General features: G+C 45.6%; 1 protein-coding gene across 3 annotated transcripts in view; it reads left to right on the top strand.

The window, feature by feature from the left end:
* Positions 1-27,413, top strand: part of tpk1 (thiamin pyrophosphokinase 1) — a 57,802-nt gene that overhangs the window by 16,188 nt on the left and 14,201 nt on the right. For 2 of the 3 annotated variants that reach the window (XM_027028810.3, XM_027028811.3), the window contains exons 4-7: positions 9,075-9,144; positions 17,747-17,819; positions 19,984-20,079; positions 25,768-25,914. In XM_027028810.3, the coding sequence (XP_026884611.2) occupies positions 9,075-9,144; positions 17,747-17,819; positions 19,984-20,079; positions 25,768-25,914 (386 nt within the window). The remainder of the gene's footprint in view (positions 1-9,074; positions 9,145-17,746; positions 17,820-19,983; positions 20,080-25,767; positions 25,915-27,413) is intronic. The other variant, XM_081721234.1, reaches the window with a different exon arrangement.

Raw genomic sequence — 27,413 nt, 5'->3', positions numbered from 1 at the left:
AACAAACAGAACCAAACAGCTGTAGCAGCTCGAACAAACAGAACCAAACAGCTGTAGCAGCTCGAACAAACAGAACCAAACAGCTGTAGCAGCTCGAACAAACAGAACCAAACAGCTGTAGCAGCTCGAACAAACAGAACCAAACAGCTGTAGCAGCTCGAACAAACACAACCAAGCAGCTGTAGCAGCTCGAACAAACACAACCAAGCAGCTGTAGCAGCTCGAACAAACAGAACCAAGCAGCTGTAGCAGCTCGAACAAACAGAACCAAGCAGCTGTAGCAGCTCGAACAAACAGAACCAAGCAGCTGTAGCAGCTCGAACAAACAGAACCAAGCAGCTGTAGCAGCTCGAACAAACAGAACCAAACAGCTGTAGCAGCTCGAACAAACAGAACCAAACAGCTGTAGCAGCTCGAACAAACAGAACCAAGCAGCTGTAGCAGCTCGAACAAACAGAACCAAGCAGCTGTAGCAGCTCGAACAAACAGAACCAAGCAGCTGTAGCAGCTCGAACAAACAGAACCAAGCAGCTGTAGCAGCTCGAACAAACAGAACCAAGCAGCTGTAGCAGCTCGAACAAACAGAACCAAGCAGCTGTAGCAGCTCGAACAAACAGAACCAAGCAGCTGTAGCAGCTCGAACAAACAGAACCAAGCAGCTGTAGCAGCTCGAACAAACAGAACCAAGCAGCTGTAGCAGCTCGAACAAACAGAACCAAGCAGCTGTAGCAGCTCGAACAAACAGAACCAAGCAGCTGTAGCAGCTCGAACAAACAGAACCAAGCAGCTGTAGCAGCTCGAACAAACAGAACCAAGCAGCTGTAGCAGCTCGAACAAACAGAACCAAGCAGCTGTAGCAGCTCGAACAAACAGAACCAAGCAGCTGTAGCAGCTCAAACAAACAGAACCAAGCAGCTGTAGCAGCTCAAACAAACAGAACCAAGCAGCTGTAGCAGCTCAAACAAACAGAACCAAGCAGCTGTAGCAGCTCAAACAAACAGAACCAAGCAGCTGTAGCAGCTCAAACAAACAGAACCAAGCAGCTGTAGCAGCTCAAACAAACAGAACCAAGCAGCTGTAGCAGCTCAAACAAACAGAACCAAGCAGCTGTAGCAGCTCAAACAAACAGAACCAAGCAGCTGTAGCAGCTCAAACAAACAGAACCAAGCAGCTGTAGCAGCTCAAACAAACAGAACCAAGCAGCTGTAGCAGCTCAAACAAACAGAACCAAGCAGCTGTAGCAGCTCAAACAAACAGAACCAAGCAGCTGTAGCAGCTCAAACAAACAGAACCAAGCAGCTGTAGCAGCTCAAACAAACAGAACCAAGCAGCTGTAGCAGCTCAAACAAACAGAACCAAGCAGCTGTAGCAGCTCAAACAAACAGAACCAAGCAGCTGTAGCAGCTCAAACAAACAGAACCAAGCAGCTGTAGCAGCTCAAACAAACAGAACCAAGCAGCTGTAGCAGCTCAAACAAACAGAACCAAGCAGCTGTAGCAGCTCAAACAAACAGAACCAAGCAGCTGTAGCAGCTCAAACAAACAGAACCAAGCAGCTGTAGCAGCTCAAACAAACAGAACCAAGCAGCTGTAGCAGCTCAAACAAACAGAACCAAGCAGCTGTAGCAGCTCAAACAAACAGAACCAAGCAGCTGTAGCAGCTCAAACAAACAGAACCAAGCAGCTGTAGCAGCTCGAACAAACAGAACCAAGCAGCTGTAGCAGCTCGAACAAACAGAACCAAGCAGCTGTAGCAGCTCGAACAAACAGAACCAAGCAGCTGTAGCAGCTCGAACAAACAGAACCAAGCAGCTGTAGCAGCTCGAACAAACAGAACCAAGCAGCTGTAGCAGCTCGAACAAACAGAACCAAGCAGCTGTAGCAGCTCGAACAAACAGAACCAAGCAGCTGTAGCAGCTCGAACAAACAGAACCAAGCAGCTGTAGCAGCTCGAACAAACAGAACCAAGCAGCTGTAGCAGCTCGAACAAACAGAACCAAGCAGCTGTAGCAGCTCGAACAAACAGAACCAAGCAGCTGTAGCAGCTCGAACAAACACAACCAAGCAGCTGTAGCAGCTCGAACAAACACAACCAAGCAGCTGTAGCAGCTCGAACAAACAGAACCAAGCAGCTGTAGCAGCTCGAACAAACACAACCAAGCAGCTGTAGCAGCTCGAACAAACAGAACCAAGCAGCTGTAGCAGCTCGAACAAACACAACCAAGCAGCTGTAGCAGCTCGAACAAACACAACCAAGCAGCTGTAGCAGCTCGAACAAACACAACCAAGCAGCTGTAGCAGCTCGAACAAACACAACCAAGCAGCTGTAGCAGCTCGAACAAACACAACCAAGCAGCTGTAGCAGCTCGAACAAACACAACCAAGCAGCTGTAGCAGCTCGAACAAACACAACCAAGCAGCTGTAGCAGCTCGAACAAACAGAACCAAACAGCTGTAGCAGCTCGAACAAACAGAACCAAGCAGCTGTAGCAGCTCGAACAAACAGAACCAAGCAGCTGTAGCAGCTCGAACAAACAGAACCAAGCAGCTGTAGCAGCTCGAACAAACAGAACCAAGCAGCTGTAGCAGCTCGAACAAACACAACCAAGCAGCTGTAGCAGCTCAAACAAACACAACCAAGCAGCTGTAGCAGCTCAAACAAACACAACCAAGCAGCTGTAGCAGCTCAAATGGAACTGAAAGGTTTTGGAGGAAAACAAAATTAATAGTACTCTTCTATGAAATAATAATGCATAAATGCATAATTATAAAAAGATATCAGAGCTCCATAAGGTGATTACTTAACTTACTTTGACTTCTTCAGTCTGTGTTTTAGGTCAATTTCCAACTGCGTAAATATTTTGAGACTTATTTTTAGTGTTCTTAGATTATTAACCGTTTCACAGAAACAGGCATATTTCAGGATGTTCTCAAGATTGCTGTGATAAAACCTCTACTGAAGAATACAATCTAGATTAATCAATTTGAAATATTTCTAGACCAAACATACATTCTTAAGTAAAATTCTAGTCTGGCTTCAGATCAGGTCAGAGTACTGATGCATTATTAAAGATAGTAAACAATCTCAGAGTCACAGTACTAAAACATTGTTGTTAAAGATAATTAACAATCTCAGAGTCACAGTTGTGAAACATCGTCATTAAAGATATTTAACGATCTCAGGGTCACCGTACTGAAACGTTGTTAAAGATAGTTAACGATCTCAGAGTCACAGTAGTGAAACATCGTCATTAGAAATAGTTAACGATCTCAGGGTCACAGTACTGAAACATTGTCAATAATGATCTCAGAGTCTCAGTAATGATACAGCATTGTTAAAGATAGTAAATGACCGCAGAAGCTCAGTAGTGATGCAGTGTTGTTATAAATGATCTTAGAGACTTAGCAGCTGAACTGAACTGTTAAAGATAAAAGTGGAGATTAAAGATTAAAGTGGAGCATTTTATACAGTGAGTCATATTCTTATGAACTATTGAAAATTGGGTTGGACTTGCTGGAACTGTGTTAAATTGTTTGACACATCTTAAATGTAGAAGGTATATTGTTAGTCTAGCTGAGCATTGTGCCAATGAACATGATATAATTTATGGTGGTCCACAAGGTTCTGTGTTAGGCACACTTTATTTTCTTTGTATATACTTCTATTAGTTTACATTATTGAAAAACATGCAGTCAGTTATCACTGCTATGCTTACAATACACAAATATAAATTTCTGTAGAGCCAAATGAAATGATACAAGTGTTTAAAACTAACAACCCATCTGTCTAGTATTGTTAACTGGTTGAATAGTAATTGCTTCTTAAATGAATAAATTCGAAATTTTGGCATAGGTTTACACTTTAAGACTTTAGACCATTCTCAAACTGCAAGACACAGAGTAGCTGATTTTTAATTTTTCTTGACTGGATTACTCTTGTGCATTATTCACTGGATTACTAAAAAACACAACTTGCTCAGAATCTCACAAAAGAATGTATAACAACCATTTTAGCCTCATGCCTTAGCAAATCATGTGTTGGAATAAAATGCTGTTTTATTGAAGAACAAAAAGACTGATGAAGTGGCCTTCTGTTTTTATCACTAGAATTTGGTGCACTCTACCAATTCATGTTCCTGAAGCATATGTTGTTTGCTGTGAAGCACTTTGAGCTGAATTTTATGTATGAGAGGTGCTACATAAATAAGTAAAATTGGATGCTCTCTTCACTAGTGCGAAATACAGGGAGACATGTCCTGCTCCTCTCCCTCTGTCCCCAGTTCCTGCGTCACGTAGTTTCAGCATCATTATTGCACCGTGTCGTAATTGCATCGTGTAGTCACTGCGTTGTCGTTATTGCACCGTGTCGTTATTGCATCATGTAGTTACTGCGTTGTCGTTATTGCACCGTGTCGTTATTGCATCATGTAGTCACTGCGTTGTCATTATTGCGTCGTGTCGTTATTGCATCGTGTAGTCACTGCGTTGTCATTATTGCGTCATGTCGTTATTGCATCGTGTAGTCACTGCGTTGTCATTATTGCGTTGTCGCTATTGCATTGTCATTACTGCGTCGTGTCATTACTGCGTCGTGTCATTACTTCATGTCGCTATTACGTCGTGTCGTTATTGCATCGTGTCGTTATTGCGTTGTCATCACTGCGTCATGTCGTTATTTCATGTCGCTATTGCATCGTGTCATTATTGCATTGTGTAGTCACTATCGTGTCATTATTGCTCTATGTCATTATTGCGCCGTGCCATTACTTCATGTCGCTATTGCGTCGTGCCGTTATGACATTGTCTAATTATTACATTGTCTAGTTATTGCGTCGTGTAGTTATTGCATTGTTTAGTTATTGTCGTGTAGTCACTGCATCTTGTCGTTATTGCGTCGTGTCGTTATTGTGTCGTGTAGTCACTGCGTCGTGTCGTTACTGCGTTGTGTTGTTATTGTGTCGTGGAGTCACTGCGTCGTGTCGTTAATGCGTCATGTCATTATTGCGTCGTGTAGTCACATTGCGTCATGTTGTCACTGCATCATGTCATTACTGTATCGTGTTGTTCCTGCGTCATGTTGTTCCTGCGTCATGTCGTTCCTGCGTCATGTCGTTATTGCATCGTGTCGTTTTCATGCAGATTTTTTCCACTAAGCCAAACCTCTCTTTTCTATTTTAAGAGAAGGTACTGTATTGATTACCTGCAATGGTTAGCTGCTCTCCTGTTTCAAACGTTTTAGCTCCCTGTGCAATGTTTAACTGCAACACGCAGCCCATTTGTTTTAGCATGGTTTCCCCATTTTAACACCCACTTGTTCTATACCAAAATAATTCACAAACACAATGACCTCCATGAAATGTTAGATCACAGGATTAAATATTTTATATTAGAAACATATTAATACATTTTGCATTTTAGCAAGACAACTACATATTAATGTCAGTACCATCTTAGACCTTAAATATACCAGCTAGTTTTAAGGACTTTGAATCTTTTCATCCAGTTTAAATTCTTTTTTACTTTGATTTCCAAAAGACTTCCCAATTGTCAACTAATTTAAATGAAGAAGTTTTGTCTTCATCCATGTGTTTCATCTGATGCTTGGTCTTGTCAAAAACATTTCTCATGATCTTCAAAGCCTGCAAGAAGCTCACCCATTTCTGTTTGTCTGTAAAAGATGACCCACGTATGACTACATTCGTTATTTTTTGAACCCTATTTCCCGGCCTCAGAAAAGCAGTGCGATTTTCATGAGGGCCGCATTGTGGACCTCATGACAGGTGTCTGTGTCCGTGTGTGTCCGTGTTTGGGGGGGTGGTGTTTATTGTGGGCTGGGTCTGAGAGCAGTGCACCTCTCCAGATGGTTTGCCTGGAGGAGCCAGTGCAAGGGCTCCACCCCTCTCCACTGAGCCTCAGAAGTCTGGCCCTGTGGGGCCGCACCCAATCCCTGGAGCCCGGTGATCAAAGCCAGCTCATTTCAGATAGCAGACCTGCTTTTGGAGGGAGTTCACCAACAGCGCCTCTCTCTAGTTCGGCTTCGGCTCTCGGGTGCTGCGTGCGGGCTTGCATCAGTAGCTGGACACAGCCCGGTTGCTGGATTATTCTCAAAGAACCAGCCATCATATTTATTATGTCTCCAGGCCATTCGTAACATTCTGGGGCAAAGTTATATGCAAAAAGACATATCCGCTTAAGCCGAGAGGGTAAAAATCCCACAGAAAATATGACGGTCCGGATCAGAAGTCGGGGATAGTGGGATACCTGAGCAGGAATCCTCACCTGTGTCCTTGGATCCTGTGCTCATGACATTACACTGCGAAGAACTCTACACACTTTTACTGTAACAGTTGAGGGGGTAACAGAGGGGGCAACAAGAGTCATCTTACTTTGATGGAGGGCGGGGGGGGTAACTGCTCCTCTTCACCCTGCTCTTTGTCTGCCCGGCCCGTGGTGGTTTGGAAAGGCCGTGGATCACTTCCCCTCCCAGCCTGCGTTAAATCACAAGCAGCAGAGCCTCTGCCTTATCAACACCACTTACACATAAGCCACCAGCACACAACCTGCTGGAGCCCCTGACACACGTGAAGCAGGCCGGCGGGATTACGGAATGTTTACTTACAAGGTTGTGTGTCCTGCACTGGCCGAGCTGATCAGGACTTATTCATTCCTGCAGTACCCTCAGATGGAAACTGGGCCTGATGGAGCTCTGCGTGCCACGTCGTCTCACATGCTGGAGCTTTTTTGTTGCTCTTTTTCAACAAGTTGCTTTCTGATGGATCACCAGTTAATATTGGTTAAGAAAATGATAATCAAAAAACTATTAGTGTTTCAGCAGAAACTGGAAGGTTCCATGTAGCGTTAAGGGACATGGAAAGGCTTTTACGTACAGGTATCTATTCACTCCAGTTTTATACCTGTAAATGCTAAGCCATGCACAGTGTTCTTGCTATATCTACAATTACAGTATTGTGGCCCCGATTTGCATGGTGACAAAATTAGTGAGTTTCTTGCATTTAGATGAGTCTCCCTGAGTCCTTTTCTCAACAGGAGATCTGTGCCAAAGAGAAGTGCATCCTGATTTCCCTTTCTGAGAGGAGGTAGCATGGGGAGATGTTTTGATGGTTAGATCTTTATATAGACATCCTTTCTTTGATTCAACTCTTGAGTTTCTTCCGACGGCACACGTGTAACGGAACTTTCGGCTACCTCTGTGTTCACAAAGTCTTCCGTGGTGTTTTGTTTTTTTTGTCCTTCATTAATGATTCAAATTCTTCAGACGTGCGCAGGAACACAAGAAGGGTGGATGGCTTTTCCCGTGTATTCCTGCACGGATCCCAGTAAAGTTTCCTGGCGCGTGTCATCAGGCTGCGTCCTGTTCTGGGGTGGTCCATCTAAAGATGGTGGTGTATTACAAAAGCTCGCCTTCGTGGGTTTGCGAATGACGACTCATCCTTCTAGACTCCTGAGTGGTCCCTTCAGCTAACTACAAGAGTAGCCAACTTCAGTTCGGCATCGGTCTTAATGCAATATTTATGCGTCTCCGCTTGTTTGGAGGTAATGAGAGGGGGATGTGGGGTTTATGGAAAGACTCTGTATCTCCCATTTGCTCTCATCGAGAGGCGCCAGCGCGCCAGCCTCGAAGCAGTGCTGGGGTTCACGCCGGCTACCATGCTGAATTTTTCAGGAAGCAAAAATGGGATGATTGTCAATGTTTGTGTCCCTCTGGCAGCCCTGCTAGAGCAGGTTTATTAGTTAAGAGAATAAATGAACATGAAAACATTTAAATGCTCTTTGAGTTGAACTGATTCGTTGGTTAACAGCAGTTGCCTGCTTGGTCCTCTAAAAACTACAGCAGCAGTGTTTAGGTGACTGAAGAAATCACAGCTCCCCCTGCTTCACAGATGCCTTTCTGTTTTAAGCATGCACTCCAAATTAGGAGCCTTAACAATTTTATTCCCTTTGTCCCTGTGATAAATAAGTGTAAGAACTTCAAAGGTACACTGTTGCTCTCAGAATACCTTGTTTAAAATCTCTAATGGATTCACTGGAAATTCTTGCTGTTTAAAAATTCATGTTTGCAACCACCTGCTATCATCTTGAGAACGAATCCCTCACCAACTGTGTTTAGTTCAGTGGTAAAAATTATCCATATTTATACGCTCTCTGAACTTTTGTGTTTGTAAGACTTCAAAATACTTTAGGTTGTCATTTAAAGATCACACCTACTTTAAACAAAACCCCGGAGAATATGTTGTGATGTTAATATCTAGCCTACCATGACATCATGGGAGGAATTGTTTACTCATGCATGTTTTATGGCGTGTAGGACTGCACTTATCTTGTTGCTGTAGCTGGTCTCTGACAGAGACCATAGATCACAGACTCGTCCAAATAGCTTACCAAGCCCAGACCCATCTGTAGTCTTTATGAATGCACAAGACGGATGTGGTGTCAGAAAACTAGTTACAGTACGGTGTAAAATGACCATTTAAGAGGCATGAAGTCAGGACTGAGATTCAGGACTGAGGCTTGCTTGATCCCTCTCTCACACACACACACACACGTACGTGCGTACATGCGTGCGTGCGCGCGCACACAAAGTCAAGGGTTCATTTTGGCTCTTTCTAACCCTCTCACGTGAATTCACCCTTTCTGTTGTTCACCTTCACTGCAATGAGACCCACAGCGCCGACGAGAACGCCGACGATGACAGGACAAGCTGACCTTCATCCCCGAACGATCAGTTCTCCAGCAAGCAGCACGAGGGGGCCGTTACTGTCAGCCTGTCGTCATCTAGAATAATCTATTTATCATTGTTGTGCTTGCGCACTTGCTGAGATAGGCCCTGAACTTGTTTCATGCTCCGCTCCCTCCCTTAAAGCAACTGCAGCGGGGACTCCAGCGCGATGCTGCTGCGCGTTAACGACGCATTCTACGGCCCTTCGTTAAAGGGACGAGTATGCGCTGCAGGTGTGAGCGAGTCCGTGTGGCGAGCCTGCCCGCGTATCGGCTTGTCCATGTCGTTTGTGTGTCCTTGTAGCGAGCCTCGTCAGTGTGGTTTTTGTGTCGTTTCAGCTGTGATCCGGGCGTGTGCGGATGGAGGAGCCAACCAACTTTACCAGTTCACAGACGGCCAGAAAGAATGGTACAAACATTCAGCTTGGTTCCTGTTCGGACTCTCCACAGGTTGGGAGCTGGGGGACATTTTTATTGTGTGCTGTTGGTGTCCAAACCAGGCATTCCAGATGAGGTCTCGCATTAGCGATTGCAGTGCACATTACAGTCACGATACAAAACATTATAATCGCAATACAATATTTTTGTCTGTATTGTGCCGGCCTAGCCGAGACTTTGGGCATCTCCTGCTGAGAACAGATGGTAGGGCTGTCAAGGGCCTGATATCATGGCACACATTAAAGCGCTTTCAAAAAGTGTGAGGTTTGTAGCCTGTGTGGAGCCTGCCTGCCAGTTGCTTTATCTCCCAATCCATCACGTGTTGCCATGTCCTGACAGGCCTAATTCAGCTCCAGACATCTTTTAAATCGCGCAGCTAATGTCGGGTGTTTTCCTCTTAAAGGCCCTGTTGCTCTATTATCCCAGAAATTCAGAAATATAAAAGTGCTGTGGGTGGTGTGATAGTCAGTAATAATGTAAGTTAATTTTCACCTTTGAGAAAAGTAGATTTTGACGTGGGTTGTTGATGAAATTGCAGTAAAGATGCCTACAAACAATTGAAAAGGTTTTGTAGTTGTTTTATACAGAAAATGTTAAAATGTGATTAAACCTTGTCAGTGTTACAACAGACTACCCTGAACCCACAGGCTTGTGGTAGTTACACTGTTGAACCAGGGATATGAAAAATGATCATTTAAAGAAATAGTGCATTTTGAAAAGCTTGATTGGATTGATTGGCGTTAGTATGTATGTTAGAGGACACACACTGATTAATTCACTCACCCATCTTAAAGAGGACACACACTGTTTAATTCACTCATCCATCTTAAAGAGGACACACACTGATTAATTCACTCATTCATGTTAGAGGATACACTGTTTGATTTATTCACTCATCCATCTTAAAGAGGACACACTGTTTAATTCGTTCACTCATTCATCTTAAAGAGGACACACACTGATTAATTCACTCATTCATGTTAGAGGACACACTGATTTATTCACTCATCCATCTTAAAGAGGACACACTGTTTGATTTATTCACTCATCCATCTTAAAGAGGACACACTGTTTAATTCGTTCACTCATTCATCTTAAAGAGGACACACACTGATTAATTCACTCATTCATGTTAGAGGACACACTGATTTATTCACTCATCCATCTTAAAGAGGACACACTGTTTGATTTATTCACTCATCCATCTTAAAGAGGACACACTGTTTCATTCGTTCACTCATTCATCTTAAAGAGGACACACACTGTTTAATTTGTTCACTCATTCATCTTAGAGGACACACACTGATTAATTCACTCATTCATATTAGAGGACACACTGATTTATTCACTCATCCATCTTAAAGAGGACACACTGTTTCATTCATTCACTCATCCATCTTAGAGGACACACACTGTTTAATTCGTTTACTCATTCATCTTAAAGAGGACACACTGATTAATTCACTCATTCATGTTAGAGGACACACTGATTTATTCACTCATCCATCTTAAAGAGGACACACTGTTTCATTCCTTCACTCATTCATCTTAAAGAGGACACGCTGTTTCATTCATTCACTCATCCATCTTAAAGAGGGCACACACTGTTTGTTTAATTAATTCACTCATTCATCTTAGAGGACACACACTGTCATTCACTCATTCATGTTAGAGGACACTGTTTGATTTATTCACTCATTCATCTTAAAGAGGACACACACTGTTTAATTCGTTGACTCATTCATCTTAGAGGACACACACTCATTCACTCATTCACTCATCCATGTTGAAGAGGACATTGTTTGAAGTAAAGAAGTGTTGGCTGTGCATTGATAATGCTGCTAATAACCCGTTTGGCATGTTATCAGTGATGCTTGCTTAAAGCCAGTATTTTGGAAATCACAATGTTCTTATCAGCTTGCAACAGCACTGCCAAAACGCTTCAAAGGATGCTGGGAAAAAAACAAACAGTGTTTTGAATGCATACCGCCGGCTGCTTCTCTTGTACGCTGCCATCCATCTCCAGATCTCTGAAGCCTGTCAGCGTTGTGCCGCGCAGGCAGACGCCTCTATCGTCAGCACACGCGCCTCTGAACTGTCAGTGCGGCGCCTTGTCTTGTCTGTCAGCCATGTGTGCAGTCAACACTATCACACAGGACTCGCTGGACTGGGAGGGAGGGAGGGAGCGAGGGAGTGAGGGAGGGAGGGATAGAGTGGGAGGGAGGGAGGGAGGGAAGGAGGGAGGGAAGGGAGTGAGGGAGTGGGAGGGAGGGAAGGAAGGAGGGGGGAAGGGAGTGAGGGAGTGGGAGGGAGGGAAGGAGGGAGTGAGGGAGGGGGGAAGGAAGGAGGGATAGAGTGGGAGGGATTGGGAGTGGGGGAGGGAGGGAAGGAGGGAGGGAGGGAAGGATAGACTGGGAGTGAGGGAGGGAGGGAGGAAGGAGTGAGGGAGGGAGTGGGAGGGAGGGAGGGAGGGATAGAGTGGGAGGGAGTGAGTGGGGGAGGGAGGGATAGAGTGGGAGGGAGTGGGAGTGGGGGAGGGAGGGATAGAGGGAGGGAGTGAGGGAGGGAAGGATAGAGTGGGAGTGAGGGAGTGGGGGAGGGAGAGAGGGAGTGAGGGAGAGGGAGGGATAGAGTGGGAGGGAGTGAGTGGGGGAGGGAGGGATAGAGTGGGAGGGAGTGGGAGTGGGGGAGGGAGGGATAGAGGGAGGGAAGGAGGGAGGGAGTGAGGGAGGGAGTGAGGGAGGGAGGGAGTGAGGGAGGGAGTGAGGGAGTGGGGGGGAGGGAGGGAAGGAAGGAGGGGGAAGGGAGTGAGGGAGTGTGAGGGAGGGAGGGAAGGAGGGAGTGAGGGAGGGGGGAAGGAAGGAGGGAGGGAGGGATAGAGTGGGAGGGATTGGGAGTGGGGGAGGGAGGGAAGGAGGGAGTGAGGGAGGGGGGAAGGAGGGAGGGAGGGATAGAGTGGGGGAGGGAGGGATAGAGTGGGAGGGAGTGGGAGTGGGGGAGGGAGGGATAGAGGGAGGGAAGGAGGGAGGGAGGGAGTGAGGGAGGGAAGGATAGAGTGAGAGTGAGGGAGGGAGGGAGGGAGGGAGGGAGTGAGGGAGGGAAGGATAGAGTGGGAGTGAGGGAGTGGGGGAGGAAGGGAGAGAGGGAGTGAGGGAGGGAAGGATAGAGTGGGAGGGAGTGTTCGTGTTTGTGTTCATGTTCATTCCATGGCGCTGGAGGACAGAAATAACCCTTTTCATGACCCGAGTAGCTTCACTCCAGGCATGATCGGACCTTCTGGAAGGTGAAGCCAAAGACAGTACAGATCAAGTGAGTTAGGGTTAGGGGTTAGAGGTTATATTTAGGGGTTAAAGTTGAGGTTTAGAGATAGGATTAGGGTTAGAGGTTGGGATTAGGGTTAGGGTTAGGGATAGGGTTAAGATTAGGGTTAGGGGTTAGAGGTTATATTTAGGGGTTAAAGTTGAGGTTTAGAGATAGGATTAGGGTTAGAGGTTGGGATTAGGGTTAGGGTTAGGGATAGGGTTAAGATTAGGGTTAGGGGTTAGAGGTTATATTTAGGGGTTAAAGTTGAGGTTTAGAGATAGGATTAGGGTTAGGGCTAGGGTTTGGGTTAGGGCTAGGGTTTGGGTTAGGGTTAGGGATTAGGGTTAGGGCTAGGGTTTGGGTTAGGGTTAGGACTAGGGTTTGGGTTAGGGCTAGGGTTTGGGTTAGGGCTAGGGTTAGGGATTAGGGTTAGGGCTAGGGTTTGGGTTAGGGTTAGGGATAGGGTTAAGATTAGGGTTAGGGGTTAGAGGTTATATTTAGGGGTTAAAGTTGAGGTTTAGAGATAGGATTAGGGTTAGAGGTTGGGATTAGGGTTAGGGTTAGGGTTAGGGATAGGGTTAAGATTAGGGTTAGGGGTTAGAGGCTATATTTAGGGGTTAAAGTTGAGGTTTAGAGATAGGATTAGGGTTAGGGCTAGGGTTTGGGTTAGGGCTAGGGTTAGGGATTAGGGTTAGGGCTAGGGTTTGGGTTAGGGTTAGGGATTAGGATTATGGTTAACCCTAACCATCCCCCAGTAAGGAAGACCCCCCCCTGCCCCGCATGAGGAGAGGTTATTTTGCTTTGTCCACACCCACATGTCCCTGTGAGGAGAGCTGCAACGTTCTAATGTCCTTTTGTAAAAGCTGGCGACGTCTGTCCTTTCCTGACAGCCAACAGCAGGCTGGTGGCAGGGATGAGCTCCTTGGATGCAGGCTGTAAGACCCCCTCTATACTATTATCATCTCACACTGGCCTTTACCCGTGTGCTTTGATTAGCTTTAGAGAGCCAGCGTTGCCGGCGTGGGTGCTGTAAACACTCCACACCTTTTAGCTGTTTCTGCCCTTCTCTCTCTGAACTGGATCATTTCAACAGGTAGAGAAGCTCATACCTGGGTTAATTACTTCAGCAGAGGGAAGCTTTAATATTTCACAGTGTGAATGTTCAGATATGAATGTCACCTCAGATGATATTCAGAAATCCTTGAAAAAAGTCGGCTGTGTTATTTTGTTGTATATTGTTCATTAATTATGCACTCGGTTTTTCTTTTTCTTCTGTCTTTCGCTCTTTCTCTCTCTCCTTTTCTTTCCATTCTCTTTTTCAATCTGCTTTTACCTCTATTACGAAATACATCAGGCTGTTGGAACCTATTAAACATTCTATTAAATATTGTGGCACAGAGTACCACATGTTCTGTAATAAATTAAGCTGTATCGTACCACATACTCTGCTGCCACAACATGTAATAGCCGAGCTATCAAGCATTAATTGAGCAGTGAAACACGATTGCTGAACTGTTACACGTTGATATATAAGGGCCGTAAAAAAAAATGTGTGTGCACATGTATGAAAAAGCCAGAGTGGTGCATCCCTGCTTGGTCTCCCGGTACTGCCATATACGAGCAGCAGAGCCGCGCTGGTGTTTGGCGCTGTCATCGATGCCATTTGGTTATGAAGGGCTGCCTGTTTTTGACCTCGCTGAGCGATCTGATTGGTTGATTATGGATAGGCTCTTGTACCTGCGGGTGTAATCAGAGCACCATTGTCCACGTTGATTCAGAAGGTCTGGGCCAAGACTCAACGGGCTTCTTACGTTTGGAAATGAGCCCGTGACACCAGGAGGAGGATTGGGTCCGAGCTTCGTGCAGACGCAAGCAGGCCATCGGCTCGCTAAGACATGAGGGTACTCTGCAGCCGCGGGACTTGTTGTGCTGTGCGCATTTAGGTCTGTGTGATCCCTGATGCATAATCCTGAGGGCCTTGATCGTGAGCTGAAATGAACCAGGTGTTTTGGAGCAGAGGAAACGTTTCCATGTAAAGGCCCTGGGCTGCAACCATCTGCCCCTAATATTACTACTGATCAGGCAGGGAAGGGCAACACTTTATTTACGCACTGACAACGCTGTTTTGGTTTATTATTCATGCACTACTATACTACTAGTATTTTTGTTACAGACTTAATTGCTTTCTTAGTGGAAACATGGATTAATTTGACACAGGCTTTTAAACTCATTTGAATATTAGAGCCAGGTACATTTATAAAAGGCTTGAAGCTAAACTTTGAAGGAGAAAAAGTTTCTCCTTGTCTGATGCTCGTTAAGCTATCTCTGCTAGCCTACAGCTGCATGTGCTACAACATCAGGAGAGAGAATTCCAAGTAAGCAGCCTTTTTTTAAAATCTCAAAACCAAAAGGTTGTGTTCAAATCTGATATTTATTGTTGCTTGAAAGCGGCTTTTCTAAATAGCCGCACACCTGTGTCGTTTTGGCCGGAGTGCAACAGAGAAGGCTCGCGAGCATGTGCTGCCTCTGCTCTGTGACAAACCGCGTCAGGCATAAGATGCGACAGGTGTTGCGCGCTCACATGCTCCGGGTTATTTCAGTCTCCCTGTCTTGGAGCAGCTCCATCCCGTGACGGTAATTGTGAGCACACGGGCCCTAAATTGAGTTCGTTTACAACCGTTCCTGTATTATGCATTAATGTTAACCTTGAGCGACACTTCCATTTGAACGGGAGAGGGTGCGGATCCGGCCCCGGGCTGGACCTTTGCCAGCAGATACTGAGGAAAGTGACATTTGCAGGTGGAATGTCAGGAGGAAGCTTTCATTTACCTGTGCTTTAAAGGGCCCGCTGACGCACGCAGAGTGAAGGTTATTTGTGGTCGTGGTCCAGCTGTGAGGGACAGCGTGCAGACAGAGAGGTTCAACACTCACATAGCTGCAGTAATGCAGCCAACACTTTAAATCTAGTAGTCTGGACCTGGGCCATTGTGGGACCAGATGGGACACAGAAGGATTTATCCCAACTGATTTAAGTAAATGAACCTCTTTTAAGTACAAATGTTATTTTTTGATAGCTAATGCACATGCTCTACACACTGAGGGGCAGGGTTACTATGGGATGGTCGTTTCTTTCATATTTTTTTCTCTGTGTCAGTATTCCTTGGCCATACCACATTCACTTTTTTTCCCCCGTGACGTAACGGAGGTTCTGGGACTAAACCCCATACGGTGTAGTTTAGAGGACATTATGGAAATTCTGGGACTAAACCCCATACGGTGTAGTTTATAGGACGTGACGATGATTCTGGGACTAAACCCCATACAGTGTAGTTTATAGGACTTGACGGAGGTTCTGGGACTAAACCCATAAGGTGTAGTTTATAGGACGTGACGGAGGTTCGGGGACTAAACCCATTCGGTGTAGTTTGGAGGATGTGATGGAGGTTCGGGGACTAAATCCATTCGGTGTAGTTTGGAGGATGTGATGGAGGTTCTGGGACTAAACCCATACGGTGTAGTTTGGATGACATGATGGAGGTTTTGTGAAGGATTCTAAATTGTATTGACTGGATTTTTGAATTGCTGGTCATTTTTTGATTGCATATCATTTGCCAGTTAAGATTACATAGTTCTTTTATATCTGAGGTCCGTTTCTCAACTAGGAGTGAAATAGAGCGATCAATGGATGCTATGAGTATATACGTTTGTGACAATTTCTACGGATTACGGCAGTGTAGGGTTTTTTGGGGGGTGGGGGGGAGGGTGATCACAAAAGTCTCTGCTATTAACTGCCTTCTTAAGAACATCTTTGGGTTGTATGTACTGAAAGTGACCGTTATCCGTTATGATGTATTTTTCCTTGATGTCTTCAAAGGCCATGAGCGAACCCCCAGAGAATCTCTCCTAGGCTAGTGACACCTCGCTGCCTGCAGACTGAGAACATAAAGGGCTTCTGATTTATTCAAAAAATGGGATTGTTCCGTAAAGGAGTTTGATCAGAGGGAGTGGAGCTGTAATTAAGAATTCTGTTTGAATCCCACCAAGAATTCAAAGCAGTCCTTATTGTGTTGTGTTTATAAGTGTGTTTTTTATAGTTTCTTCTGTGAATGGGATGTTGATGTCCAGTTCCTGAATGAAGCTGTCCTTGATGTCTAACAACAGTTGGTTTGAGTTACTTGTCCAGTGTCTGATGTGATAAAAAGTAGTAACACAAATTTGGAGGTCCAAGTCCTCCCACAATGTGTAGGCGTGTGGAGTTTTGTTAATTTGATTTGAGACTTTTGGTGCTTCTAATTTAATTTAGTGATTTACTTTGTGAAGAGAAGCAAACCAGCCTGTGGGGTAACAGGGTTCATAGAGAACAAATGACTAATTTTAGGAAGGACATTAATTTTAACTGTTGATATTCAACCAATTAGAGATAGTGGGAGTTAATAATCTTTCTTATTTCTTGCATTAAAGGAACATGGTTAAGTTTATACAAATCATTTGTATTTGAGGAGATATGTAAACCAAGGTATTTAATAGATTGTGCGATATGTTTAGGTGGTATGTTTTGGATCTCATCATCCAAGTTAAATTTATTTAGAGGCAGAATGGAGAGGCCATTGTGGGATTGTGATAATAGACCTGTGATAATAGACCTGCTTACATGCCAAATGTACCTTTAAATGTCGGTGAATGACATTAAATGTCCTTGACTACAATGGCGCTATAAGGGATTTTGGGCCCCAATGAAAAGAGATCACAATTGGCCCCAATGATCTCCGTAGGCACAAATGAAAACGGATCTCCCTGGGCCCCAAGATGAGACATGACACTGGGCCTCAATGAAACAAATCTGAGCTAATGTACTAAAGGTTTTTTAGGGCCCCTCTCAGTCCCTGTGCAGCAAGAAAGGTGGATGAGAGTAGAACAAATCTAGCCTTGTGTTTAGCGCTCAAATGTCTACATCAGCTGTGTGTGTGTGTGTGTGTGTGTGTGTGTGCGTGTGTGCGTGTGTGCGTGTGTGCGTGTGTGCGTGTGTGTGTGTGTGTGTGTGAGGGAAGGCTGTCTGCAGTGTTTGTAGTTTGAGGACAGACTTGCTCTGGAGAATAGCAGACCCTGTTGGACGCCTGTCTCTGTTGGACATGGCTTCTCTTCTGATCAGTAAAGAACTCACAACTTCTGTAACGATACTGTACTTTTTACCTCCCTCTTTCTCTCCCTCTCTCTCCCTCTCTGTCTCTCTCTCCATCTCTCTCCCTCTCTCTCTCTCATATCACATTAAGTTTTTTACCAGACTACATAAGTGGAGATTTTGATTCCATTACACCAGAGGTCAAGACGTTCTACTCACAAAAGGTATGTTCTCTCTCTCTCACACACACACACCACACACACACACACACACACACACTCACTCACTCATACACACTCACACACACACACTCATACATACACACACCACACACACACTCATACACACACACACACACACACTCATTCACTCACCTGCCCCTCTAATTCATAATTTTCCATATAATTAATTTTCCTCTAAAATGGCTAAAAACATAATTATATGCAATTAGAAGAGATCATTATAGAATATTACCTACATTAGTGTACTCCTACCTAGGCTAGGACTCCATGCGCTTATGAATATGGAAGAGAGATGCCAGACTAATTTTAGCTCCTTGTAGTACAATGCACATTCCATTTATGTGAAATGCAGATTTCACAGTGCAGGTTGACGCCCAGATGCGCACACACACACACACGCGCACACACACACACACACACACACACACACACACACACACACACACACACACACACACACCTTCCCCACCACCTTCCCAAACCTCATTTCTCAGTGTGATCACAGCATTTCAGCCTCTGAAGGTTTCTTAAATGTGAAAGTGTTTAAATCGTGCTGTCAAAGACCTGCCTACATATCAGTGTCAAATCTTACCCACATTTACTTGTAGATGCTTTTTTCAGTGTCATCAAATGTCTTAGTTTGGATGGTGGCTCTGTTTCAAATTTATAAACCATGTGGACGAAAACATTTACGGAATTTAGCAGACGCACTTCTCCAGAGCGTCTTACAAAAGTGCTTTGTCTTCTACTCATAGAACACATCCTAGTCAGTACTGATGGTTCAATAACTAGAACGCTGCTGAAATACAGGACTCAATGAAATACAGGACTCAATGAAATACAGGACTCAATGCTGATACCTAGAAGTGCAAAATAAGCATTAGCTCTATCTCAGACAATAAGTGCAATAACAAACACCACCAAACAATAAGTACTAGAGTTTCAGTTACTCAATAGTAGTATGAAATTGCACATGTGTAGGATCAGTGGTCATTTAAATATCCCACAAACAGATAAGTCTAAAAACTGTATAAAAGCTTTGATATAACTTAATAAGTTTCAAAAGTGGATGCACTACCAATTCTCATGTATCAGCATGTGTCTGAATGTGTCTGCATGCTTATAAGTAGTCTGACGATTAGAGCTCTGGAGTGTTTTTGAGACAGCGTGAAGTAACTAACGTCAGCCCCAGCTCAAAGTGACGTTGACAGAGGTGCGTTCAGTTTTACGCACAGTGATTTCCAATCAGCAAAGCTACAGGGTGGCTGGAGTTCAGGCAGACGTGGCTGTCTGAATGAAAATGAGCCAAACGCAGGCAGCCCAACACCCCTACTGAAGCAGAATAGAGCCCCACCTTATACCCCTACTGAAGCAGAATAGAGCCCCACCTTACACCCCTACTGGAGCAGAATAGAGCCCCGCCTTACACCCCTACTGAAGCAGAACAGAGCCCCGCCCGACATCCCTACTGAAGCAGAACAGAGCCCCGCCCGACATCCCTACTGAAGCAGAACAGAGCCCCGCCTTACACCCCTACTGAAGCAGAACAGAGCCCCGCCTTACACCCCTACTGAAGCAGAACAGAGCCCCACCCGACATCCCTACTGAAGCAGAACAGAGCCCCGCCCGACATCCCTACTGAAGCAGAATAGAGCCCCGCCTGACACCCCTACTGAAGCAGAACAGAGCCCCGCCTTACACCCCTACTGAAGCAGAATAGAGCCCCGCCTTACACCCCTACTGAAGCAGAACAGAGCCCCGCCCGACACCCCTACTGAAGCAGAACAGAGCCCCGCCAACACCTGGAAGAGCTCTCCCAACCAAAGACTCCGCCACCTGACAGAGCTCCTTATTTTCTTATCGTTGCTTCCAGAAATTACTTCTTAATAATTTAATCCTTAAAACCATCATAAATAAACGCCACCAGCCAAAGACAGATGTTCAGATTAAACTGATTCAAATTCAAATTCAATTCACATTTAAATGAACCATTTGAAAGTATTGATCCTCCACATGTAGTGAATGTGTTCACTTGCCAGTACATTGATATCCAGACTCGGGGAAGCAGGCAGGGAACCGTGTGTGTTGTGCGGATGTTTTAAGGAAGTCGGTTGTGTCCGTTTTCCTGAAACCTGCGTGGCCGCAGAACTGCAGGCTGATTGAAACGGCTGACCAGGACATGACGGACTTCACTAAGTGCCTGGACCTGATGGTGAAGGAGCTGGACAGGACTCGACTGAAGGTACCGCTGGCCCTCAGCCCCTTCCACACCGATTCCTCCCTCCAATCTGTGGAGACTTTCCTTGCTCTTCCTGTAATCTAACCTACCAGCCTCTCAAAGCCCCATCACTCCTGCCAACGGCCTGTCAGTGCCTGCAAGGCTTCAGACTGAAGTAAAGGTGTAGAACAGGGAACCAGAGAGGGGACGCCGTGGAGGAAGGAGTCAGAAGGGACTGGACGTCAGGCCTGAGGTGAAGAAAGGTGGTTGGCTTGGTGCTTCTAGCCTGTGCTTCTCATCCATAGGGAGAACTACCAGCTCTGCGTCACCATGCACACGCAGGCACGCGGGGGCATACACCGTTGTGTGTCTGAGCTGTCGACTTTAGCATTGGTGTGAATTCACATTTCGCACATGCTGTCAGAAAAGGGGTGTGTGTGTGTGTGTTTGTGTTTGTGTTGGTGTTGGTGTGTGTGTGTGTGTGTGTGTGTGTGTGTGTGTGTGTGTGTGTGTGTGAGAGAGATACTGCTGCTCTCCTGAGCTCACTGTCTGAATATGGACTTTTGAAAGGTTGTCTAAAGGGCCTCACTCTGCTGACCCTCTCTCTCTCACACACACACACACACACACACACACACACACACACACACACACACACACGCACGCGTGCGCGTGGCACTTTTCTCTCTTTCCTCCTGCCTCCTCCTTTCCTCCTCCCAGCCGTATGTAAACCTTTGCCATGCTGTGTGAGTGGGAGTGGAGATCAGTCAGGACCAAAAGCGGCTTACCTCTCAGCTTTGGGTGGGGCTCACCGTCGGTACTGTTGCGTCTCTCTCGCCGTCTCGGCTGGTGCTCGCTTCTGGATGTGGAGCTTCTCAGCAGGCCAGACCAGAGAAACCACTGCACGGTCTTGCCATTCTTGACTTATTCAGCGTGTATCGGTTCCCAGAGCACCGGAGAATGAAGATTTCTCTTGCTGGATGGTATCTATCTGCCAGGATGTTTAATGCTTGTGAACATTCGCGCTGCGTGTACAGAGATTCTAAATGGGAAAGCGCAGCACCCATAATCCTCTGCTGCACACACATCTCTTTCCAGAGCTTTCCGACCAGAACGATTTAAATTCCCACACCAGACTAATATGGAATATGTGAAAATCCTCTCAGGATTCCTACGTTCAGCTCGCTTTCTTAAAAATCCCTAACAAAATCCAAACACTTTTGAACTTTCGTAATCAAACTGTTAATATTCATTTGCCATGAAAGGTGAGGTGAACTCTCAATTCCTCAGATGCTAAAAGAGGCCATAATTTCTGCCTCTGTTCCGTTTAATATAACGGGCTTCAGATGGGAGCTACGCGTCCTGAAATTAAAAACCTTCTCCATCATATGATTATGGATTCATAATCATATGCTTAGCTCTCGAATCCTAACCCTACTCTCTAACCCTAACCCTAACCCTAACCCACTCTCTAACCCTAACCCTACTCTCTAACCCTAACCCTACTCTCTAACCCTAACCCTACTCTCTAACCCTACTCTCTAACCCTAACCCTAACCCACTCTCTAACCCTAACCCTACTCTCTAACCCTAACCCTACTCTCTAACCCTAACCCTACTCTCTAACCCTAACCCTAACCCACTCTCTAACCCTAACCCTACTCTCTAACCCTAACCCTACTCTCTAACCCTAACCCTAACCCACTCTCTAACCCTAACCCTACTCTCTAACCCTAACCCTAACCCACTCTCTGACCCTAACCCCACTCTCTAACCCTAACCCTACTCTCTAACCCTAACCCTAACCCCACTCTCTAACCCTAACCCACTCTCTAACCCTAACCCTACTCTCTAACCCTAACCCTAACCCTAACCCACTCTCTAACCCTAACCCTACTCTCTAACCCTACTCTCTAACCCACTCTCTAACCCTAACCCTACTCTCTAACCCTAACCCTACTCTCTAACCCTAACCCACTCTCTAACCCTAACCCTACTCTCTAACCCTAACCCTACTCTCTAACACTAACCCTACTCTCTAACCCTAACCCACTCTCTAACCCTAACCCTACTCTCTAACCCTAACCCTAACCCACTCTCTAACCCTAACCCACTCTCTAACCCTAACCCTACTCTCTACCTCTAACCCTAACCCTACTCTCTAACCCTAACCCACTCTCTAACCCTAACCCTAACCCACTCTCTAACCCTAACCCTACTCTCTAACCCTAACCTACTCTCTAACCCTAACCTACTCTCTAACCCTAACCCTACTCTCTAACCCTAACCCTACTCTCTAACCCTAACCCTACTCTCTAACCCTAACCCACTCTCTAACCCTAACCCACTCTCTAACCCTAACCCTACTCTCTAACCCTAACCCTAACCCACTCTCTAACCCTAACCCTACTCTCTAACTCTAACCCTAACCCACTCTCTAACCCTAACCCTAACCCTAACCCTAACCCACTCTCTAACCCTAACCCTACTCTCTAACCCTAACCCTACTCTCTAACCCTAACCTACTCTCTAACCCTACTCTCTAACCCTAACCCTACTCTTGAACCCTAATCCACTCTCTAACCCTAACCCTACTCTCTAACCCTAACCCTACTCTCTAACCCTAACCCACTCTCTAACCCTAACCCACTCTCTAACCCTAACCCTACTCTCTAACCCTAACCCACTCTCTAACCCTAACCCTACTCTCTAACCCTAACCCTAACCCACTCTCTAACCCTAACCCTACTCTCTAACTCTAACCCTAACCCTACTCTCTAACTCTAACCCTAACCCTACTCTCTAACCCTAACCCTACTCTCTAACCCTAACCCACTCTCTAACCCTAACCCTAACCCTAACCCACTCTCTAACCCTAACCCTACTCTCTAACCCTAACCCTACTCTTGAACCCTAATCCACTCTCTAACCCTAACCCTACTCTCTAACCCTAACCCTACTCTCTAACCCTAACCCACTCTCTAACCCTAACCCTACTCTCTAACCCTAACCTACTCTCTAACCCTAACCCTACTCTCTAACCCTAACCCACTCTCTAACCCTAACCCTAACCCACTCTCTAACCCTAACCCTACTCTCTAACTCTAACCCTAACCCTACTCTCTAACTCTAACCCTAACCCTACTCTCTAACCCTAACCCTACTCTCTAACCCTAACCCACTCTCTAACCCTAACCCTAACCCTAACCCACTCTCTAACCCTAACCCTACTCTCTAACCCTAACCCTACTCTCTAACCCTAACCCTACTCTTGAACCCTAATCCACTCTCTAACCCTAACCCTACTCTCTAACCCTAACCCACTCTCTAACCCTAACCCACTCTCTAACCCTAACCCTAACCCTAACCCTACTCTCTAACCCTAACCCTACTCTCTAACCCTAACCTACTCTCTAACCCTAACCTACTCTCTAACCCTAACCCTACTCTCTAACCCTAACCCTACTCTTGAACCCTAATCCACTCTCTAACCCTAACCCTACTCTCTAACCCTAACCTACTCTCTAACCCTAACCCACTCTCTAACCCTAACCCTACTCTCTAACCCTAACCCTACTCTCTAACCCTAACCCACTCTCTAACCCTAACCCTACTCTCTAACCCTAACCCTAACCCACTCTCTAACCCTAACCCTACTCTCTAACCCTAACCCTACTCTCTAACCCTAACCCTACTCTCTAACCCTAACCCACTCTCTAACCCTAACCCACTCTCTAACCCTAACCCACTCTCTAACCCTAACCCTAACCCACTCTCTAACCCTAACCCTACTCTCTAACCCTAACCCTACTCTTGAACCCTAATCCACTCTCTAACCCTAACCCTAACCCACTCTCTAACCCTAACCCTACTCTCTAACCCTAACCCTACTCTTGAACCCTAATCCACTCTCTAACCCTAACCCACTCTCTAACCCTAACCCTAACCCACTCTCTAACCCTAACCCTACTCTCTAACCCTAACCCTACTCTTGAACCCTAATCCACTCTCTAACCCTAACCCCACTCTCTAACCCTAACCCTAACTCTTATCTCTGGCTTCTGTCTGAATCCTCTACCTGTTGCCTATACTTGTTTCCATCTTCTGAAGAGATGATTCCAGTTACCAAGGTGTCATTGACGTGTTTTAGAATCGAGGTTCAGTCACTGTGTGCATGACGATCATCCGATGTAAGTGCAGCGGGTGTGAAACGCGTCCTCCAGGGTAATGCTGCGCTCAGAACTCAGGACATGGACATAAAATGTTAAAACCTCACCTGTTGAAAGCCACCATTCAAACCATTTAACATCCACTTGCAGAGAGAAACTCAAAGTTGTTATAATATATATAAAGTATTTGGACATGAGAATTCCTCCTTTCTAAGTGAACGTAGACCCAATAAAGTGCCGGAGAGTCTTGGCAGAATCATTCCCTCTGTATGCAAATTAGCAGGGGCCAGCCTTCCTTAGGAATTACTGTCTGCAAATTACTATATGCAAATTATTGTACGCAAATTACTATCTGCAAATTACTGTATGCAAATTGGCAGGGGTCTGTGCTGTCTGTAAATATCCTTTAGTCAGACGTTCAGTACATTTCAGAACTACTGAAAGTACTGTTCTATAATCATTCAAACAAGTCACTGTCATTTTTTCAGCACTGGGACAATAATCAATGCCTTAAAACATCTAGGAACTACATGTTTGTGTTGATTCATTAAAGGTACTTTTAAAAAATCCCTGCACACTGGCGATGGCAGACGTTGGAGAGTTTATTAGGAAGGCCACTGGGCTGCATTGTGGGAAACACACACCTCTCATGTATGCTTCCAGGACCCTGGAAGGATAGCTCTGACCAGTAATGTCTTGGGATAGAATATAAGTCCTGTATTCTGTTCCCAAACATGCGTACGCATTCCTCAGGTGTACTTCCCCTGTCCAGTGTGTAGAAGATGAAGCCCCTTGTCTGGAGATTTCATTCCTTAGTTGACATTGGTATTATTATCTAGTAGATTATGTGCATCTACTAGATTATCTTTAATGTTGTGCAGAAGACCTTAAAATTTCCTGCGACGTCGCCACGCCCTGGTGCTGTAGCAGAGGTTACCACGGTAAAATATAGCCAAATATTTATCAAGCTTATATAATTCTTATCTTTTGTCATTTTTTTCAGCTTTCGCTCTCAGGTTATCTCCCTTGCTGTCTTCGAAGAAGGTCATAGAGAAACCTGCAGGGTTCATATCACAACGTGCACTTGAGATTTTGAGTAATTTCCTCTGAACGCCGGTGTAATTACCCCGGCACTGTAATGTGTACAATTTATGTGTCGAGTTCCTTCTAACGATGTGCTCTTTAGATGGCCCCATGGGGAGGGGGGGGGGAACGTGATGTGTTGATTACCATCGCTACACTTTAAAGACCACCGTGTCACTGTGAGAGGTGAGAGCTCTCAGGGACGCGACCACGCGTGCACCGGCCCGCCGAGCGGAGCCGGGAGCTAATAATCACCCGGCTTCTGCCACCTCGACATTTTCCCGTCGTCTTGCCCTTGTAGAAGTCAGTAACGAAACAGGGAAACAAAACTCTCCTAAAGCAGCTTGGCACGGGGGTGGGGTTGGCGGTCGCAGCTCTGACTGGCCTGTGGGAAAACAACTGTTAGCGCACAAAGCTTCTCACCACACACCTGCCAGCCCAGTTACTGTTGTTTTGTCAGGTGGACACCATAGTCGTCCTGGGCGGCTTGTTGGGGCGCTTCGATCAGATCATGGCCACGGTGGAGACCCTGTTCCACGCCCAGAAGTTGACAGCAACTCCAGTAGTGGTCATCCAAGGCTCCTCCCTGGCTGTTCTCCTCCGAGAGGTAATCGTTAGGGAACGTGGCGTTGTGAAGCTGTAATCAGAGTGGTTCCTGCTCGTGCTGGAAACGCACTGATTGCAGCACTTACCACTCCAGCCTGATTTGAAGCGTTTATCTCCCAGAGCAACACTTCACTGAGAAACAAACTTCTGCTTCTTGATTTTCTCATTTGGCTTTGTTAGCAGCTCCACCAAATCTGTGATTCCTTCAGCATTTTTATTCCTGATTAACGGTAACGGTGGATGTGAAACATACTGTGACACTTTTCTAACTTGTATGTACATGTGTGTGTATTGCTTCATGTGCAGTGTGTGTTTTTGTGTGTGTGTGTGTGTGTGTGTGTGTGTGTGTGTATTCCTTCTTGTGCAGTGTGTGCGTGTGTGTGTGTGTGTATTCCTCCTTGTGCAGTGTGTGTGTGTGTGTGTGTGTGTGTGTGTGTGTGTGTGTTTATGTATATGGCTTCTTGTGCTTTGTGTGTGTGTGTGTTGCGTGTTGCGTGTTGCTTCGTGTCATGCAGTAGCTCACATGTTGACTGCTTCTCTGATACATGCCACTGCTCTGTGGAGTGACAGACAGAGACAGCTCTGGCCAGCTCATCACTCTGAGATGGGACTTTATGTGCGGATATGATCTAAACACAGCAGAGATGGGACTTTATGTGCGGATATGATCTAAACACAGCAGAGATGGGACTTTATGTGCGGATATGCCTTCACACAACCTAAATCTAAACAATCAGCTGAAGCAAGCAGCTCCATGCTAAGCGTGTCTTTGTGAAGTCCAACAACTAGACTAAGAGGCTTGTAAAAGCTCCTTGATGTTGTTGTACGCACATGCAAATGCAACTGCTAGAAACAGGACTTTAAAAGGCATATTATTGAAGTAAATGTAAATTATTCTTTTCACGCCAAAAAAAGCTTTTGCTTTTCTCATTTTCACATGCTTTTATTTTTGTTATATTAATTTGTGCAGCCAAGATGTATATTTTTCTTCGTTTCCAAGGCAAACTTTCCTTGTGCTCAGTTCACTCAGACTCTAACCCTGTGTTTTGTAGCTTGAGCCTGTTAGAAAAGGTGGTAATTCATTCTTAAGTCCTAAGAATATCTTAGCAGATTCACAGTGCGTATTCGGGTGTGTAGCTCGGGGTGGAGTCGGTGGTGTTGTGGGTTGGATGTGCACGTATGTGTGCGTATAGCTGTAGAGATGTGATAATTTGGGGTTAAATATGTTGATCGTTATTTTGAGAATAAAGAAGAATGACAAAGAACGGCCCAGGGTCACCGTTGGCGTTTGTTGGGCGGGATACGGCTGAGAAGAACAACTGAGAGGCTAATTAAGTCGGTTTTGGGAGGGGCGGGGCCAGTGGACCGGGGGTGGTGCTCCTCCTGCTGATGGATCAGATGATTGGCACATCGGTTCACCGGGTGAGGATGTCACAAAATGATGGGACCTGATTGGTTTTCACACTTGACATGGAATAGCAGCCGTGCTGTGGGAGGCAG

Source organism: Electrophorus electricus, chromosome 1 (assembly GCF_041902795.1).
Source record: "Electrophorus electricus isolate QZ-2024a chromosome 1, ASM4190279v1, whole genome shotgun sequence".
In the NCBI taxonomy this organism is placed as follows: Eukaryota; Metazoa; Chordata; class Actinopteri; order Gymnotiformes; family Gymnotidae; genus Electrophorus; species Electrophorus electricus.
This window is presented reverse-complemented; position numbering and strand designations above follow the sequence as displayed.